Here is a 17,069-nt window from a genome sequence, read left to right as displayed (position 1 = left end):
ATTCTAATAATATTTTATTTAATTTTTAACAAATCATTTCATCTGTACTGTCTATCTAATCTCACCCTAACTCTTGGGATAATCATATCATATATATATGTCGAGGAGGAGGACCTGTTGTCCGGCCCGATGGGAAATTGTTCAGTCCATTCCATACAATTAGTCCCTCACTTGATACGGACATGGAATTTTAAGCAAGGATCTGATTCTGGTCAAACCCTTGCCCATGCAAGAGATAAACCGGACTTTTGGGAAGAGTGGGATTTATTCTCAAGCATCAACTAGTAGAGGTGCCTCGGAACCCCCACCTCCCAAATAATGAGAAAGGTAGAGCAACCAACAAGATGATATTTGTTGCTTTTATCCCACCATGTTATAATGTGAGGCATCACACAATAGTACAATACTATAATTCGAGAGAAGGACAGCAAAGAGACATCACTTTTCCCAAGCCAAAGAACAAATTTACAACACACATGGAACTTCAGGCAGGGCCATGATTTTATCGCCAAACAGATCATGCATTAGACTTGCTCCATTCCTGCAAAGTTGGGGTTGCGACGCCGACATTTTTCATGTCAAACATGTTGGCTGGTTCAAATGATATAGAGATTCCACGTCAGTTATGCATATCGTTGAAGTCAAATTTTTAATTTCAAGGAGAGGTGAATTTGCTAAAAGATCAGAAAATAAAACAAAACTTCAAAATGCAATACATCACAGCTGCATCTGCATGCTACACCAGAAGCAAGAGTAATTAAGGATTATAACATAACACCAAATACATGTAATAGGACAGAAAGTAAGCAATCACTTTCCAAGAACTTATCGCCCATTACCCATCATGCCAGAAGAGAAGCACATATCTGATTCAAGGTCTTTCAGAACAACTTCTCCACGAGTTGTTCATTGTCTTCAGTAATCAAAGTTAAAAGAATGATCAGGAGATACTGCAAGACAAGGTTTAGTGCCAGCGCATGTGGAACCAGTGCCAAAAGTTTCTCTTGGAGCAAATGATTTTTAGAGCAATTTGAATGTGCTAAAACTGCTTCACCCCGTTTGTCCTTTGGATACAGTAACCATCCTCCAGTTTTGGCTCTTGTTTCTAGTCCAGGTTGATTATCCTATAAAAGGTCCCAATTGCAGCATACATTTCTAAACTCTATATAGGTCAGCATCCAGTATAAAATTTCTCTAGTCAATCACTTTACCCTTCCTTCGCTTCAGCTTGCCTAATACTGCCATAATATGATTTTTATCCAAGATCATTAAAACCATTAATTTCTGTGTTTCAAGTAGCAGTCCCTTGAACAAATTTGCTCTCAGAATAACAAATTAATGCAAATAAGACATCTAGCTCTTGCTTTTCTTCTGCCCAATACACATTTGTCCACTACTTGGCTACAGTCGCCATTTACAACTTCCCTTTAACATGTCACTTTGATAGAGAATATATGACCGTTCAAATTAATTGGCAGGTTTAGCTGATACCAGCTGCGGTGAGTTTCAACTCTGACCTTTACATCACTAATCACTAATCCTTGTATCTACAAGGCCTTCCCATGAATTGGGCAGCAAAATTGAGTGTAAAATTGTACTGACGCAGCTAGACTCCAAGGAATTGATATGGCATCTTCCAGTTGATATTTAGAATAGCAGGTTGCTTAAATGCAATGCCAGCTGCATCCAAGAACCACGGTTTCCTCGTTCTTAAAATAAAAAATGAAATGAAATTAAAGCAGTATAACCATCTTAACCCTCCTATCCCCGATAGCATGGATGCTAACTTAACATGTCTCAATATCAGTAAATCATACAATAACTGTCCTAAATCCACCTATCACATGTTCGTAACTTTGGATCTTCAAACAACTGAGAGATTTGGGTGGAACCCACTGTAGGTACGCCATGGTCCCCAGTACAAGAGTTTCAAATCATGACAAACACTGGTTTAGTGGATTATTCTAATTTTCTATTGTCAATATCACTGCATTACCATGTTTCTGAATAACCTCCGGTGAAATCAAAATTACAGTACATTAGTCAGATTGCAATGCAGTACCAAAATACACCCAAAAAAATTTTGAAAGTTCATTTGTCATATGGTAAACTGAAATTTAACTTTATGCAAAATGCAAAAAAAAATGACAAAGTACAATCAAATAATATTTTCAAGAAAGCAGAAAACCCATACCAACATGCACCTCTGGTGAAGCAGCAGCAGTAGCATCAACAATAACAGAAACAGATCGATAATCCAATGCTACTGCATCAAAGACAGTCTGCCTGATGCAATTTGGAGTTTGAACACCTGGAAATAGAGATTCAATAGACTACACGCTGTAAATACAGCTTAAAACATGCAGCACTGTAGAACTACATAAAAAGGGTTCTCTGGATTCAAATATTCACTGACCAGTGATAACCAATTTATTAATTCCGGCACCCTGAAGAAAAGAATGAAGGTGTGTAGCAAAGAAAGCACTAAAGCGCGTCTTCACCAATTTATAGTCCCCTTCTTTAATCACAAGGCCATCAACCAATTCCGCACCCACACTTCCCTTAGCGGTTGGACCCACTTTCCCAGCAGCATATAAATGCCGGCGGAAGTGTTCCACATCTCTCCCGAGTGGGTCATGCTCACGAACAACCTACAAGCAAATGTTTACCATGACCATCAACGCATACCGGAAAAAAACACTTCACAATTAAACATCAAACAGCACTACTTTTCACTAAAATACCCAAAAAAAGGTTACAAGAGGACCATAATATCCAAATATTTCGACCACAACTCCAAGAAGAATACTTTGAAATGACATCTTCCTCGGTATTTCTTTGTTTTGCACCAGGTAATCAAGTCAATTAGACGAAAAACAGGGAAGGTCAAGTTTTTCTCAGCTCATAAATAACTCCAATATTATTGTTTCTCTTTCCTTAACATTTTCTTAGCAACCAAACAGAACGTGGCTAAATGGACAGCTCATTGCAAAGCAACCGCCGGAAAAATAAATGGAGCTTCACATCCATGCCTCGAATTAAACTCGCATATTCTTTCCCAGGAAAAAATTGAATTTCTTCTGATACATCAGCAAATTAAGCAAACGGAGAATGAGTGAAAACAGCAAACCAGGGCAAAGAAGGTACCCAAACTACAAGAATTCCACGCTCCCTGGCGACTTGGACGGCCTTGATTACATTGGGAACTATGGCTCTGCCACCGTTCACTAGCATCAGACCATCCTCGTGTATAAAATCTTTCTAAACCAAAACAAGAGAAAAAAACGATTAAACAAACAAATTCAAATTTTATATTTTTTTTAGAGAGAGAGAAAGAGAGGACCTGCATGTCGATAACGAGTAAAGCTGTGTGATTCCATTTACCAGACATGTCCTAGAGCCTCTGATTCTTCCAAAACCCTAAAAACCCAAGAGCTACTAGTTAACTCCTGGAAAATTTTAGACGGAATGGGAAGTCCGAGACTCCGATCAACGGCATCTACTCTCCTCCTCCCGATTATCCACACCCAATACTTGCTGCATACTCTTTTTTTTTTTTTTTTTTGTGGATTTTTTAACTTTGTTGTATTTTTAGATTTAAATTTTAAAATTTTCTTCTTAAAGAATAAATGATAAAATTTTAAAAGAAAAAAGAAAAAAAAGGAAAACGTATTAAACTAACTTAATTAATCTTTAATTATGTTGTCTTTATCCGCTTATTTTTGCTCTTTTTTTTATATGTTCTTATCTAACATTCTCGAAATTCTATTTGTTTACGTAATTAATTAAACATCATTGTTCCATACTTCCATTATTTAAAGAAAGAAAATGTTAAATATATTTTTAAAAAATTATAAAAAATTTATTTCTCTACATATCAATAATTTATTGATATATTAAAATTTATAAAAATTTAAATTTAAATTTTAAAAAAATATTAATAATAAATTTCATATATAAAAAAATAAATAAATATAGTACTACTCTTTAAAGTATCGAGTAGTGAATAAGTATATTACTCAATTCTTGGGATGTATTTATATGAACAAATTAAAGGTAATATTAATCCAAAGATTGGAGCGTTCAAAGATTGATTGACTTGAAAGAGTTAATTATTAATTAGAAGCAGGAAATTTTTTTTGTCTTAGATAGAAAATGAAAGTAGAGTTTAGAGCTAGCAAACGGAAAGCAATGTTAGAGTATTAGTATTGAATTGGTCATTTTATTCTTTAAATTTTGATTAATATGTAATTTTTTTATTTTTAACTAATCATTCAAAACTTAAAATCTATATTAGATTAGTCATCATACTCTCTATAATAATAAAATATTATTATTTTGTATTATTTATATTTTTTAATTAATTTTTATTTTATTTTCATAATCTTCAATAACTTCCAATAAATCATATCTATTTTTATTTTCACAATCTAATAATCTATAATATAATAATCTCATATGTATATAGATGGTAAAATCTCATATGAATAAAAATCTAATATCTATAATACAATAATATAAAAAAATACTTTTAAACTTGCTATAGTTCTTTTCATATTTGAAAAGAAGAATAGATTTACTGTAACTTATAGTTTGGATGAAAACAATTTAGCTAATTCAATATGGAGTAAATATGGATGATATTTACTAAATTTAAAGATAAAAAAATATTTGATTAATATAATATCAATACTCTTAAATACGTTTTATTGATTTCGATCGAACTAGTAGAAAAATCATGTTCGATCTCAAAAATAAAGAATAATGGCAGGTTTATTCTACCATCTATTTATTATTTATTATTTTTTTAATATTTTGGATTAATGTTATTTTTTATTTAATAAATAAGAAAATAATTATTAGTGAGGTTGTATATATTTTTTATTTTTTATTAATAATTAAGAATGTTAAAAAATTAATTTAAAAAAATTATTAAAAAGTTTATTTTAAGAGTGAGAAGGAGGATTTCGAACTTCAACTTTATTTTTAGAAATTGAAATTATGTCAATTAGGTCACAGATTTTAACATAAAAAAATAAAAAAAAATAAAAAAAGTTCTAAACATATTATGTAAAAGTAGTGATAGGATTACTATCATATTACTACCTATCTATTATTTAAGTACATTTCAAGTTTTTTTATTTTTATCATTTTTTTAAAGTATTTTTTAATATTTTTAATTACTAAAAAAATATTAAAAAATATATAATTTTATTAATACTTATTTTTTTAATTATAAAATAAAATAATAAATTAGAAAAAAATTAAATAATAAATAAATAGCGGTAGGATAGTAATATTTATTATAGAATGAAAAAATTTAATTATAAGTGATTCTGTGTATTAATATACGCATATTATTAAATATGATTAATTAGAAAATAAATTTTATTAAAAATAATATTAATTTAAATTTAAAATATACAAATTAATACGTACGTAGTAAAACTCGGAATGAATAGGAAATAAGTGACAGGAACGAGTAACTATATAGACTATCATTATCCAAAAATAAAATGGTGGAATGGCGGGATCTGATGCAATATATAACGTCAGGATTACGTACGAAGGTGCCAGCCAGTCACCGGAAGCTCGCGCGTGTGAGAAGGAGAGAGCTGGCCACGCATTACATACATTACTCGATTACAATCTACAAAAGTGGCTTCAGAAAGACCCGATCGAAAAAGGGAAATGCTTTTCCCACGTAAAGTGGACACCGAATTTTTTTTTTTATTCTAATAAGTATTTTTAAATTTTTTTAAGTGTTCGATCGGTCGAGAATTTCGATAATTCTCTGTGGACGTAGCAACGTCCATCGAAAAATGGGGTCCAAATTATAAGCCATTACTGATCATGATCATCGGATGATCCACCCCACCCCACACTCCCCACACACACGCATGATCAGGGTCTGGCAGTCCCACAGGCAAATGATAATTCTCTGATGTTTTATCCAACGTCTTTCCAGTAAGATATATAGAAATGGCTGATCGATCAGGAAAAAACATGGGCTAGCTAGCTGCTATATATATATATATATATATATATATATATATATATAATGAGTTCTCAGAGAAAGTTCCTGCATGATCAGCCAGCAAAGATCGTGAAAAGGAATGTTGCAAGAAAAATGAAAACGTGAACACGACCTTGCGTAAAAGCATATATATAAAGTTTGTTGTTTTATTCATGCAGACTTTTGCGGATTCATGAGGCGGAATCATGCCTCATGCTTTCTGATCTTTGAAAATATCAAATTAAAGTTAGTAATAATGATGATGATGATAATAATAGTACTACGTATATTATCATGTACGTATAAGCTCGACGATCTCTGCATTGAATATATATAGACTAGAAGATCCTCAAAATAAGGGCTGTGGGGGGGGGGGGGGGGGATGCAACCAAAAATATTGAGTCAATGGGGCTACGGCCTGATTTTCAAACCTGCTGATCATCGAGCAACATGATATAATTAATATGCCTGCAGCAAGAGATCATAATCAGGGGAAAGTGGGCATATACACAACTCCAAGGAATAAAACTCATGAAAACCGTGCGTTCAGGTCGTAACTTCAGCGACCAACTTTATGACTTAAAAGTTGGCAGATCACTAACTTTGAAAAGGCCTGTTTTCAGAAGAAGAGAATACATTTTCTGGCTTAAAGTTAGCATCTCTAACTTTATCATGTGAGAGAAATTCTGACTTATGTGAAGTTACAAAGAGAAGATCAATTAAGGTGCAGGCTAGCTAGCTAGCTTGCTTCGACCACTTTTGTTACATCGTGGTTGCTTGGCCTGTATCTTCTTGTCTTCTTTCCTGATCCCATATATACCAAGCATTGCCTCATGATCATCATCAATGTTCGGATGATGAATAATTAAATTGTATTTCATTCACATCCTTAACAATCAATATATAAATATATTGCCCCGTTTAGATTGAGAAGTGCTATGATCTCAACTCATCTCATCTTATCTCATCAACTTTTTCAAATTTCTATACAAAATATAATAAGCAATTTAATTTTTTCAAATTTCAAAACAATAATAATATTAAAAATAATATTCTAACAATATTTTATTCAACTTTTAACTTTCATCTCAATTCATCTCAGATGATTAACTCTCAATATATCCAAACGGCCCTTAATCACCTTAAATTCTTTTGAAGAAATCAAGCTAGCTAGCCTATTTGATTGAGATCCGGAAACTACAATTAAATTACAAGTTATATATATTTGGGAATAATTTAATTAGTAAATTAGAATTTAAGGATCATGTTTCAGCATTGATTCCCCTTAATTCATGCAGACCTACTTGGGTTAATGTTCGGAGAAATATTTTTGCAGGGACTGGTACGTCGCACTAAAGACTCGAAGTAGTACTACACTTCCGATTGGCATTCCAAGTTAATTGTTTTCTATATATTGATAGCTAGGAACAGAAACAAACATGAAAATAAATAAAGTATAACTTTTGCAAGACTTGATCATGATGGAAATTACACAGTAGATCAGAGATCATTAATGTTGGATATGAATAGATATGTGAATATCATGTGTGTACGTCATGTGTGTATCTTTAATTGTATATATGTGGGATAAATTAATGTTTATTAATTCGTTTTTCTTTAATTAACGGTTTCATTTAAAGCCCGTGATTACACTTTTCATCGATAAACTATCAATTGTTTTTTACTTATTACTTTAATGGTTTTATTTAAGATTTATTCTAATATTTTCAAGTTAGTATATATACAGCATACCATTCATATCATTTAAATGATAAGATTTGATTTATAATATTCAAATTTTAAGATTTATATTCCAAATTAATAAATTATGTCATATAAGTACTAATTATTTACGTCATGTGCTTTATATATACATGATCGATTTGAAAATAAAATCTTGGTTTCATTTGATCGACAAATTATTACTTATTTTTACTTATATGTTACTTTAAATTAAAAGAAATTTAATTTGCTAATAATTGAATTAACTATCCATATATTTTAAATTTTCACCCTTAATTAAAATTCCACCGAACGAAAATTGGCTTAATTATACGTGTGGCACATTTCCAGTACAAAATGAGAATTAATTAAGTGGTAGCTAGCTAGGTGCATTTATCGGCGAAATTTGGAACTTAATTTCCTTTTTTATTTTTATATATGGAATTAAAGTTGTGAAAGACTCAAAAAGGGACAAATGAAAAATTAGAAGAAAACGAAAGAATAGCTATTAGCTAGCTAGGCAAATGCAAACTTAATTAATTATATATTGCAGTAATTAAAGTAATTTAATACTCTTGGGTACGCATGCACTATATATATATATATATATATATATATATAATATAATATACGTACTACAAACATTGATTGCGAATTAAGCAACCCTCATGACAAACCTACGCGCGCTTGATACATTTAAGACACTTAATTAATTATATTGCGCTTAAACAATTAATATTGATGTAGCGCGCCAAGCGTGATCGATCGAGTAGCAATATATATATAAATATATATATATTTATATATATCCAATTAAATTAGGACCGTTAATTTTTCATGATCTGGTCGATGATCGACATCTATATATCTACGTACTTACATTATGAGATATATATACTTCATGTAGAAATTACTTAAATATATATTAATTATGACTCTAAAAAAAGCTTATTAAATAATGATCAATATCATTAGTACTACTACGTATATTATATAATAGGTATTTTTCAATAATTCAATAATGTGAGAAAAATTATCTCATCATCCTATATATCAATTTCTAGCCAGCTGGGTGCATGGTTGTTTATTTTACAGGAATAAATTAACCAATCCAGTCACGAACAAATTACTTTTAAATTAAAAATTATATAAATTATATAAATTGAGTAATATTAGGTACAAACTTAAATTAATAGACAAACTCGCGTAAATTTTTTATAAAAAATAATTGGATTCTATTAAAAAATAATTACTTTTTCAATGTAGAGTACTCCACGCGGTTTTTAATTAACAGCGCGCGGGACTTATTTATTTCATGAATATTGTGCAAAGCATTTCTGGTATTAACTACCGCTTGCTAGCTAGCTGTTGATCAGTTGATGATCATTACCTAATCACCTTATAATATATTGTTGTGAGAGGCTGATCAATCTGTTAGATATATAAATTCCGAGAATAATGATAGGGTTACTGTTCTATTACTCATCTATTATTTTTTTTGCATTTGATTTTTTTTTTAATTTTTAATTTTACGATTTTTTTAATTTTTGTTTTTATTTAATGATTAAAAAAATTAGTACTAGTAAAGTTATATATTATTTTAATTTTTTTTAATGATTAAAGATGTTAAAAAAGTATTTAAAATTAAAAAATTAAAATGCACTTAGATAGTTGATGGATAGTAGTACTACCCGGCCAAATTCTGACATTATTTACCTTGATCGGCGAAAATATTCCAACAGAGACCGGATGAACTGATAAAAGAAAGAAACATGACAAGAAATTATAAAAAATGATGAAGCTCGATCAGTGAGAGATCAGATATCATAGAGATCGAGATCAGAACATTTTTCCTACAATTAATTAAAATACCATTAATATTTGAGAACTTCGCATACACGAATTAGAAGCTGCAGCTAGCTTTGTATCAGATATTATGGCTTGAAGGAAAAATAAGGTACAAACTATTAATAATAATTAACTGAAATTAGAGATCTAGAGCGTACGTACTTACTGATCAAACTGTTAAGAATGGGTCGAAGTGTTAATTAATTAATTATAATAACGCTTTGAATGATGATCTAGATCAATGCATAGCATTATGAGCACTCAGCCTTGGCTTACTGCAGACTGACTGCTCATGATGTTATAGCATTCCATGAGATCATGCATGCATATTAATGTAAGCTCCAGCAACATATATATACATGATATGCTGCATGCATGCTTAACTGCTTCAACTCTCAAAACCACTGCCGAAAGCCGGAGCCCAGTAATCAGCACCATTGTTACTTCCAACATGCTGAGTGCAAGACACAGGAACCAAGCACAACCCTCTACTCCTTAGGCCCTCCTTCGGCTTATCTTGGGAATCCTGCAGATAGATATATCGTTAAAATTATATATAAGAATATTGCATGGGAAGCCTGCAGATATATACCATGATCTAATTAATTGTGATCAATCCACCTCATCTTTTTATGTTTAAAAAGCATTATATTTTGTAAATAAATAAATAAATAAAGATTAAGGACTTGAGTTTTATATATATATCTCTTCATCACTAATTTATGCGAAAGTTTCTTGCAATCACTACGATATATATACTAATAATAGCAATGATTTTTATGCATGCTAAATAATTTTTCAATGAACAAGTACGTACGTACTAAGTCAAACGAATTAAGGTGGAACTTTTTCGAGAAACAATCTTTTATAAGGAAAATACTTGTATAAAAATGAAAGAATATATATATACCTGGTTAGCAGCTGATCCCTTTCTTTTCAGGCAGGCGTCATTCACCAACTAGATGGGCCAAAAATGGGAAAAGTATTAGTATTTTCCATCTTTTCTCAAGCCTTTCACGATTCCAAAGTAATAAAGCATAGAACCTTGTTTTGTTGTTTCAATGCTTTTCTTTATGAATATTTAAGTTCATAAGATGCTTTCCAATGGCAAAGCCTCCTCTACTAATTGCTTTTAAGGAGGTGACGGATCCAATAAAGCATATATACCTGTCCGGGGTCTTCGGGAAATACGCAGTTTCTTTCTCCTTGAACCTAAAACAATTTTTCTCTTGTCATTTATAGATGTAGAGATTATTCTTCAGGAAACTGGCCTGTGTTCTTTGTGCGTGCGTGCGTGCGTATGTCTGTATTTGAGAGAGATACATTACAAGAAAACTGTTTATTTGTGATCATTTAATTCCAACGAAATAATTATTTATAACCAAAATGAGTCTGTTTTGGTCACAAATAACCTTTTCGCCACAATTAACTGACCACAAAAGCCTATTTTTCTTGTAGTGAGAGAGAGAGGATTTTGAATCTTTGGGAAATGGTGAATATACATATGGGTACTTACACAGTACTGCTGGCTGCGCAGGTTGTTTGATGTGTTACCAAAGTAAGGGGAGCTGAGGGCCTGCATTCAGGGCCAGGGGGTAAAAAAAGGAATAAAATTATAATTTATGACTTCCATGACTAAAGAATGTTTAGAAAAAAGCATGAATAATTGAAATTTTAACTGCATGCTCTGATCACTGATTACAAGTCTCTTGCAGAGTATAATATGTAGAAGGAACATCACCTCAATTTGACCCAGAAGGAATCTGATATAGCCAATGGCTTCTAACAAAACAGAAGCAGTGTCAGTCTGCAAAAGAGAAACACATCACAACACTCCAAGTCATCTTTATGATCTTTTTATTACTAAAAGAGAATCCGTAAAGAAAAAAAGAATAAAGTAGCTAGCTAGCAATATTAAGAGCGATTTTTTTTTTTCCTCTTTACCTTGATTTACCGTCAGTTTTCTGGAAAGGAAAAAAGAACGAGAAAAACAAAACCATTTTGTTCGATAATTTTTTGAGCTCAGTGAGTGGGTGAAGGGGAGCGGGGTTTGGATTACCTTTCCAAATGGGGAAACAAGCTGGTGCAGGGCTGTTATTCTATCTCCTAGCTTCTCCTTTCTCACCTGCTTCACAATTAACACAAGGAAAACCAGAATATCATAACTTTGTTTTGTTTAATTAACCAGTTCGGACTAGGGCTGTCAATTATCATTCCGTATTGCTTTCTTTCCATCTTTCTTCTTCCTTTTTTTTTTCCTCCTGATGATGGATGGTTACTACTTACTAGCAGAAGAATAATGCATGCTTAAGGAAATAGACAATCAAGAAAGACACACTCACACAGCAAGAACATAAACACAAGCAGACACACGGAGAGAGATTCTCGGTCACCTTTAGAGGTGGTTGGCTTGAAGAAGACTGAACCCTAGCCTTCTTATGTACCCCAACAGTGGTTGTGCTAGCACTCTAGGCAAAGGGAGCAGCAGATCAGAAAATATTATATGTTCAGGAAGCGTATAACTTAAAAAAAAAAAAAAAATCTTTCTTACCTCAGTTGGATGATCTGGATGTTGATTCTTGCTATTCATCTTGTTATAAGAGAAGTCATATATATCATTATTACCGAAACTAGTGGCATATGACCCAGGGGAAGAAACTGGCATGACTTGTGACCAAGCAGATCGAGCTGCCTGAAATTCTTCCTCTCCATGACTGTATAAGTTGCTGTTTTGGGAAGCCTCTTGCTTTATCACATCAAGAACAGGAACCCTTGGAGATGGATTTAAGATTTGGTCCTCCCAATTTTCTACCTTCCTATGTTGAAAATGACTCAGACCAAACCTATCGTCATCTCCTGCCGAAATTCCTGATCCTCTGAAAAAACAGTCAATCAAGAAAATGAAACCCGCCCCCAAACGCATGTCAGTATAAAAATCAAAACCCAAGTGAAGCTAAGAAGAAGAAACAAATAGTGAGCACAGAGAGAGAGAGAGAGAGAGATGAGAGGAGCTCAGACTCTAGATCAAGAACCCATGAGAAACAGAAGTTTATCTTGTTTAACAAAGACTTGAAAACATAATGACTCATACATTAAAAATCCTAAAACCATATGAAAGCCAATAAAGAGATGTATACTACTTGACAAAAGGCAGAGCTAGATCAGGAGGGGTTTACATTATTAGTTGGCTCCATGACTGTCGAGGCTCTTGGTTGTCTGCCAAAGGATTCAAAGGAAGTGAAGAAGATGCAGCAAGCGCATATTGAGTAAGGAGAGAAGGTGGATGCATGCTCCACCAGTTAGGGTTTCCAGCCATCATTTGTTGCAGTACTGATCAAGACCCTCTGTAAACACTTCAATTCATGCCCTTCAAGAGAACTAAAAAGAAAAAGAAAAAAATCCTTTCCCTTTCCTTTGCTTTTCTTTTCTCTTTTACCCTCCCTTCACTTTGCCATCTTTCCTTATATGTGCACCCAAACAAGCCTTAGCAAAAGCATTTGAGAGTTCTGTTGCTTTCTTGATGAGGTTGGAGAAACTTACTTGATCTTAAAAGAATTTTATAGAAGTGGGGTTCAGAAAGTTGCATATAAATGTTTGATCTTCTCTTTTCTATTTTCTCGTTTCATTATTTAGTATTCTTTTTTATTCTTGCTTTTTACTTTTTTAAAGTGGGACACGAAAGCTGGTTGGCAGCGTTTTCAGCCATAAATTAATAGTGTGTAGGAGCTTACTTCCTAACATTTTGTTGTACCTTGGGATTGTTTTGGGGTTATAGTTGGGTAGGGACGTAGAATATGATAGTATTTTTTTTTTTTTTCCCTTTCTTAGCTAGCTAGCTAGCAGGATATTTATATATATATGTGTATATATATATATACTTTATTTGATCCTGGTGCAATGATTCTCTCAAAGAAACAAAAATACAAAGAGAAATGATATTTGCAGTCGTGAGCGTGCAGTCGCCGTGCAGTCGCTTTGAAAAAAGTGAATAAATAAGGGACCCACCTGAAAAGAAATTAATTTTTTAATAGTGGACCCCACTCTTTTTCAAAGCGACTGCACAGCATTTGCGCATTCCACGACTGTATGTAGCATTACTCAAATACAAAATCCAAAGTGACTGAATGAAGTAGACATGTGACAGTCATGTACCGTTTGGAGAATTCTAAAATAAATGCACGCAATTAATTTTGCGTTGGAAATAAAAGTCCCTTCTTATACGTACTAGTACTACTCCTCTAAGTTAAATTTTGCATTTAGAATATGATATTTAATTAATTTGACTATGCTTATAATTTCAAAAGCTATATATAATATTTATTATAAGAAAATTAATTTAATAACTCAATTATTATTCTAACATTAATTTATCTCATGTACTGTTCAAACTCGAAGTCTACTTCATTTATAATGGTTGCATTGACATGTAACAGATCAATACATACAAAAAAGCTGGCAGCTCCTTAATTAATTTATTGATGGGCTCCTTAATTAACAGTACCTACATGATTCAAATTCAGAATAGCATATAATAATCCAAAACATATATAATATTAGAACTTGATCAAATATTTGAGCAATTGCTTATATATATACATACATATATATTATATATATATTTATATTCAAATCCAAATCATGCATATATAGGTTCAAGGATGGAATGATGATCTTTTGTGTAGAGGGTCAACTGATGCAAGTACATAAGTACAAATTAGCATGCATACGGTACTCTCGATCTCTATATATATGCGTTTGCACGCCAGCTTTATCATGTAAATTATATAAATATTTTCTATGTTGCCATAGTACTATATATCGTAAGGAGGCCGCCTGTTTCTTATGGTATTTAATTGGTTATCAAGTGAGAGCTGTGTGGAAGATGATTCCATGTGTCTTTATGTGGTGTATTTGGATGAAAAGAATGAGCGGCGTTTTAATGTTAAAGAGCGTTCTTCAGAACAAATCTGAAATTTTTTTGTTCATTCCTTATCGTCTTGGTTTTCAGTTTTAGGGAATAATTAATGGTCTTTTCGTTCATAAGATCAATTAGCGCCCTATATATCATCATGTAGCTAGATAAATAATTTATACAAGTCTCAAATAGACAAATCTTATACAAGTCTTTGTAAAAAAGTAGACACCACCTAAAAAAAAAAAGTGTAAAAAAACTATTATTTATTAGTGAGACTCACTTTTTTACAAATGACTTATATGAAACTTGTCTATTTGAGATTTATATCTAACATTACTTTATGATGTATGATGCATACAATTCAAAGTTTAAAACTTAATTTGATTTTTTTTTTTTGTGGGGTTAATTTGAAATAAAGGGTCAGGACACAAAGGAATTTATTATCTTGAAGCGCCAAGATCTAACTCGGGAGACTTCATGCATGCAAAATATAGAATATTAACTCCTACATATATATATATATATATATATATATATATATATATATATATACACATACATACATATAGGAGTTTCAAACATTTGTGCATTAATATAAATTCTATAATGTAGGTCCGGTCCGTCCGTTCCTAGTTTCAAATAATCTTGAAGATCGAAAATTACAAAAATAAACTAGAATTGAAGCTGATGAAGAACCTTATTTCCGAAGAATTTTAAAGCTTAATTAATAGGGAGAGAGAGGGAGAGATGAATTAGCAACGATCCTTTGATTCCTTAGGAAGATTAGCTAGCTAGCTAGATAGGAAACTCTCAAGGATGTTGACAAAAGGTTGATGATTATTTTCAAGATCTTTTTTTGGTTAAGTTATTTATTTAATAAATTTTCACGATCTTGCTGATTATTCATTTGAAAGAATGGCTTCACGGGTCCACTAGAGCCAAATTTTAATAATCATCGATCCGTGTTGTTTAGTTCTTTTCTTGAATCAAGCTAGCTAGCTAGGGACACTAAAAATGCTAGCTTTAATAGATCAGTGATTATCATCTCTTGGTGCGATTATAATTAGATTAAAATCCATTAATTAATTACAAGCTCGGTCCATACATATATATATATATATATATATACTAGCAGTAGGTAACGTCTAAGGGACGTTTGTCTAATTTTTTTTTTAATTTTTTTTATCTAGTGATTAAAGAAGTGTTTTTTTAATAATTTTGTGAATTTTTTAATTTTTTTTAAATATTTATGATGATTAAAAAAATACATGAAAAAAAGGAAAATAAAAATAAAAAAGTAAAATACACATTCAGGACATATTTTCAGGCTACTTCTTCATTAGTTGTAGCAGTTCTTTTTAGTTAATTAAGAATATTATCATATTTAAATTATGTTAAAACTCTAATTATTTATATTGTTATACTTTTTAAAAATATTTAACAAAATATTCAGTAAAACTTTATCTTTTATTTAATGATGAGAAATTAATATTTTATAAATTGAAGTTAATTTTAAGTGTATGATATAATATTTAAATTTTAATTATCTATTTTATGTTAGTTTAAATCAATATTTAAACTTCTACAGTTAGATTAAATCTGAAGATTAAAGATGAATGGTTAGAATTTAAAACTCAAAAACTAATATTTTTTCCTACTTTTCCTTTTTTCATTTCTCATTCCTCACGCACGATTGTTGGTATTACGTTGTACATTGGCATCCACACGGATAAACCTAAAAAGAAATAGAAAAACTAAACAAACATGTGAAAAAAAAAATGTTCATAATTACTGTTTATAAACAGATATGTGAAAAAACAAAGCGAAAAAAAAAATAAAAAAAATAAAAAAAATTCTTTACTGTTCATTACTGTTGAACAGTAATATTATAGACGCTTTTAAGTATAGGCTAGATATATACACATTAGTGCAAGAGCAACGTGCTAAGCACGTTTGCCTAGTTTAGTGAAATGATTATTTTTAAGAAATAATATGATTTTTATTAAAAAAATATATAGAATTCAATTAATAATTTAATATATAGACATAAAAATGTAAGTTGTAACAAATATTTTTGTGTAATAATTGTTAAGTATTCGATAATAATTACATGTCTGCATAGATTATAAGATTAAAACATTAGCTAAAACAATAACATAGTTCCATAGGTAGTTATGATATCAATAGTTTTAGCTAGCAAAGTTGTTTGTGGTAAGTTTAATACAACTTCAACAAAAACATTAGTCTAAACCGAAGATTATGATTATGTAAAGATTTAGATTTATTACTAAGAATCAAATTATCTATAATTTAAATAAAAAAGGAAACGAACATAACAAAATAACGTATCAAATAAAAAAATACCAAGAAAAGGAAAACTTTAAAAGAATATATCAATATCACATATGAGAATTCTAAATAAAATATTTACCAAAATTTATTTATTCTTCAAAGCAAGTAGTGAATAAAAATTATAAGCAAGAGCAGCTTATTATATTTTTTAACATATTTTTTATATTTTTTAGCAATAACAATAACAATACTTATTACAACATTTAATTAGCTGAT

The 17,069-nt window shown here is 31.1% G+C and overlaps 2 protein-coding genes across 4 annotated transcripts; both read right to left on the bottom strand.

Moving 5' to 3' along the window:
* Positions 1 to 263: 263 nt before the first annotated feature.
* Positions 264 to 3,552, bottom strand: LOC108979046 (probable inactive nicotinamidase At3g16190). Of its 2 annotated transcripts, none has more exons than XM_035692706.1 (5): positions 3,344 to 3,552; positions 3,148 to 3,261; positions 2,417 to 2,651; positions 2,195 to 2,311; positions 264 to 591 (listed from the first exon to the last, which is right to left on the bottom strand). In XM_035692706.1, exons 1-5 carry the CDS (start codon positions 3,389 to 3,391, stop codon positions 518 to 520), a joined length of 588 nt encoding a protein of 195 aa, XP_035548599.1. In that variant the 5' UTR covers positions 3,392 to 3,552; the 3' UTR covers positions 264 to 517. The 2 variants fall into 2 exon arrangements, with proteins under 2 accessions (XP_035548599.1, XP_035548600.1); XM_035692707.1 differs by having other exon boundaries at positions 3,148 to 3,257.
* A 6,022-nt stretch (positions 3,553 to 9,574) lies between these two features.
* On the bottom strand, positions 9,575 to 13,385 carry LOC108979045 (transcription factor bHLH68-like). 2 transcript variants are annotated; one of them, XM_035691704.1, is made up of 9 exons: positions 12,763 to 13,385; positions 12,138 to 12,462; positions 11,980 to 12,054; positions 11,646 to 11,711; positions 11,328 to 11,393; positions 11,103 to 11,162; positions 10,754 to 10,798; positions 10,497 to 10,544; positions 9,575 to 10,112 (listed from the first exon to the last, which is right to left on the bottom strand). In XM_035691704.1, exons 1-9 carry the CDS (start codon positions 12,903 to 12,905, stop codon positions 9,975 to 9,977), a joined length of 966 nt encoding a protein of 321 aa, XP_035547597.1. In that variant the 5' UTR covers positions 12,906 to 13,385; the 3' UTR covers positions 9,575 to 9,974. The 2 variants fall into 2 exon arrangements, with proteins under 2 accessions (XP_035547597.1, XP_035547596.1); XM_035691703.1 differs by having other exon boundaries at positions 11,646 to 11,714; positions 11,929 to 12,054; positions 12,763 to 13,131.
* Between the last annotated feature and the right edge of the window lie 3,684 nt (positions 13,386 to 17,069).

This window comes from Juglans regia, chromosome 7 (genome assembly GCF_001411555.2).
Source record: "Juglans regia cultivar Chandler chromosome 7, Walnut 2.0, whole genome shotgun sequence".
Taxonomy (NCBI): Eukaryota; Viridiplantae; Streptophyta; class Magnoliopsida; order Fagales; family Juglandaceae; genus Juglans; species Juglans regia.
Note: the sequence above shows the minus strand (reverse complement) of the source record. Positions and strands in the feature narration are given on the sequence as shown.

Bases quoted from the DNA above. Each gene is read 5' to 3' on its own strand.
- LOC108979046 (XM_035692706.1), bottom strand. From the start codon at position 3,391: ATGTCTGGTAAATGGAATCACACAGCTTTACTCGTTATCGACATGCAG. The intron at 2,652-3,147 runs GTACCTTCTTTG...ATTTGCTTGTAG, and splicing joins GTGGAATTCTTGTAGTTTGG to GTTGTTCGTGAGCATGACCC. The intron at 592-2,194 runs GTATGGGTTTTC...CATTTGAACCAG, and splicing joins TTCACCAGAGGTGCATGTTG to CCAACATGTTTGACATGAAA.
- LOC108979045 (XM_035691703.1), bottom strand. From the start codon at position 12,905: ATGATGGCTGGAAACCCTAACTGGTGGAGCATGCATCCACCTTCTCTC. The intron at 11,394-11,645 runs GTAATCCAAACC...TCTCTTTTGCAG, and splicing joins TTGTTTCCCCATTTGGAAAG to ACTGACACTGCTTCTGTTTT. The intron at 11,163-11,327 runs GTGATGTTCCTT...CCCTGAATGCAG, and splicing joins TCCTTCTGGGTCAAATTGAG to GCCCTCAGCTCCCCTTACTT.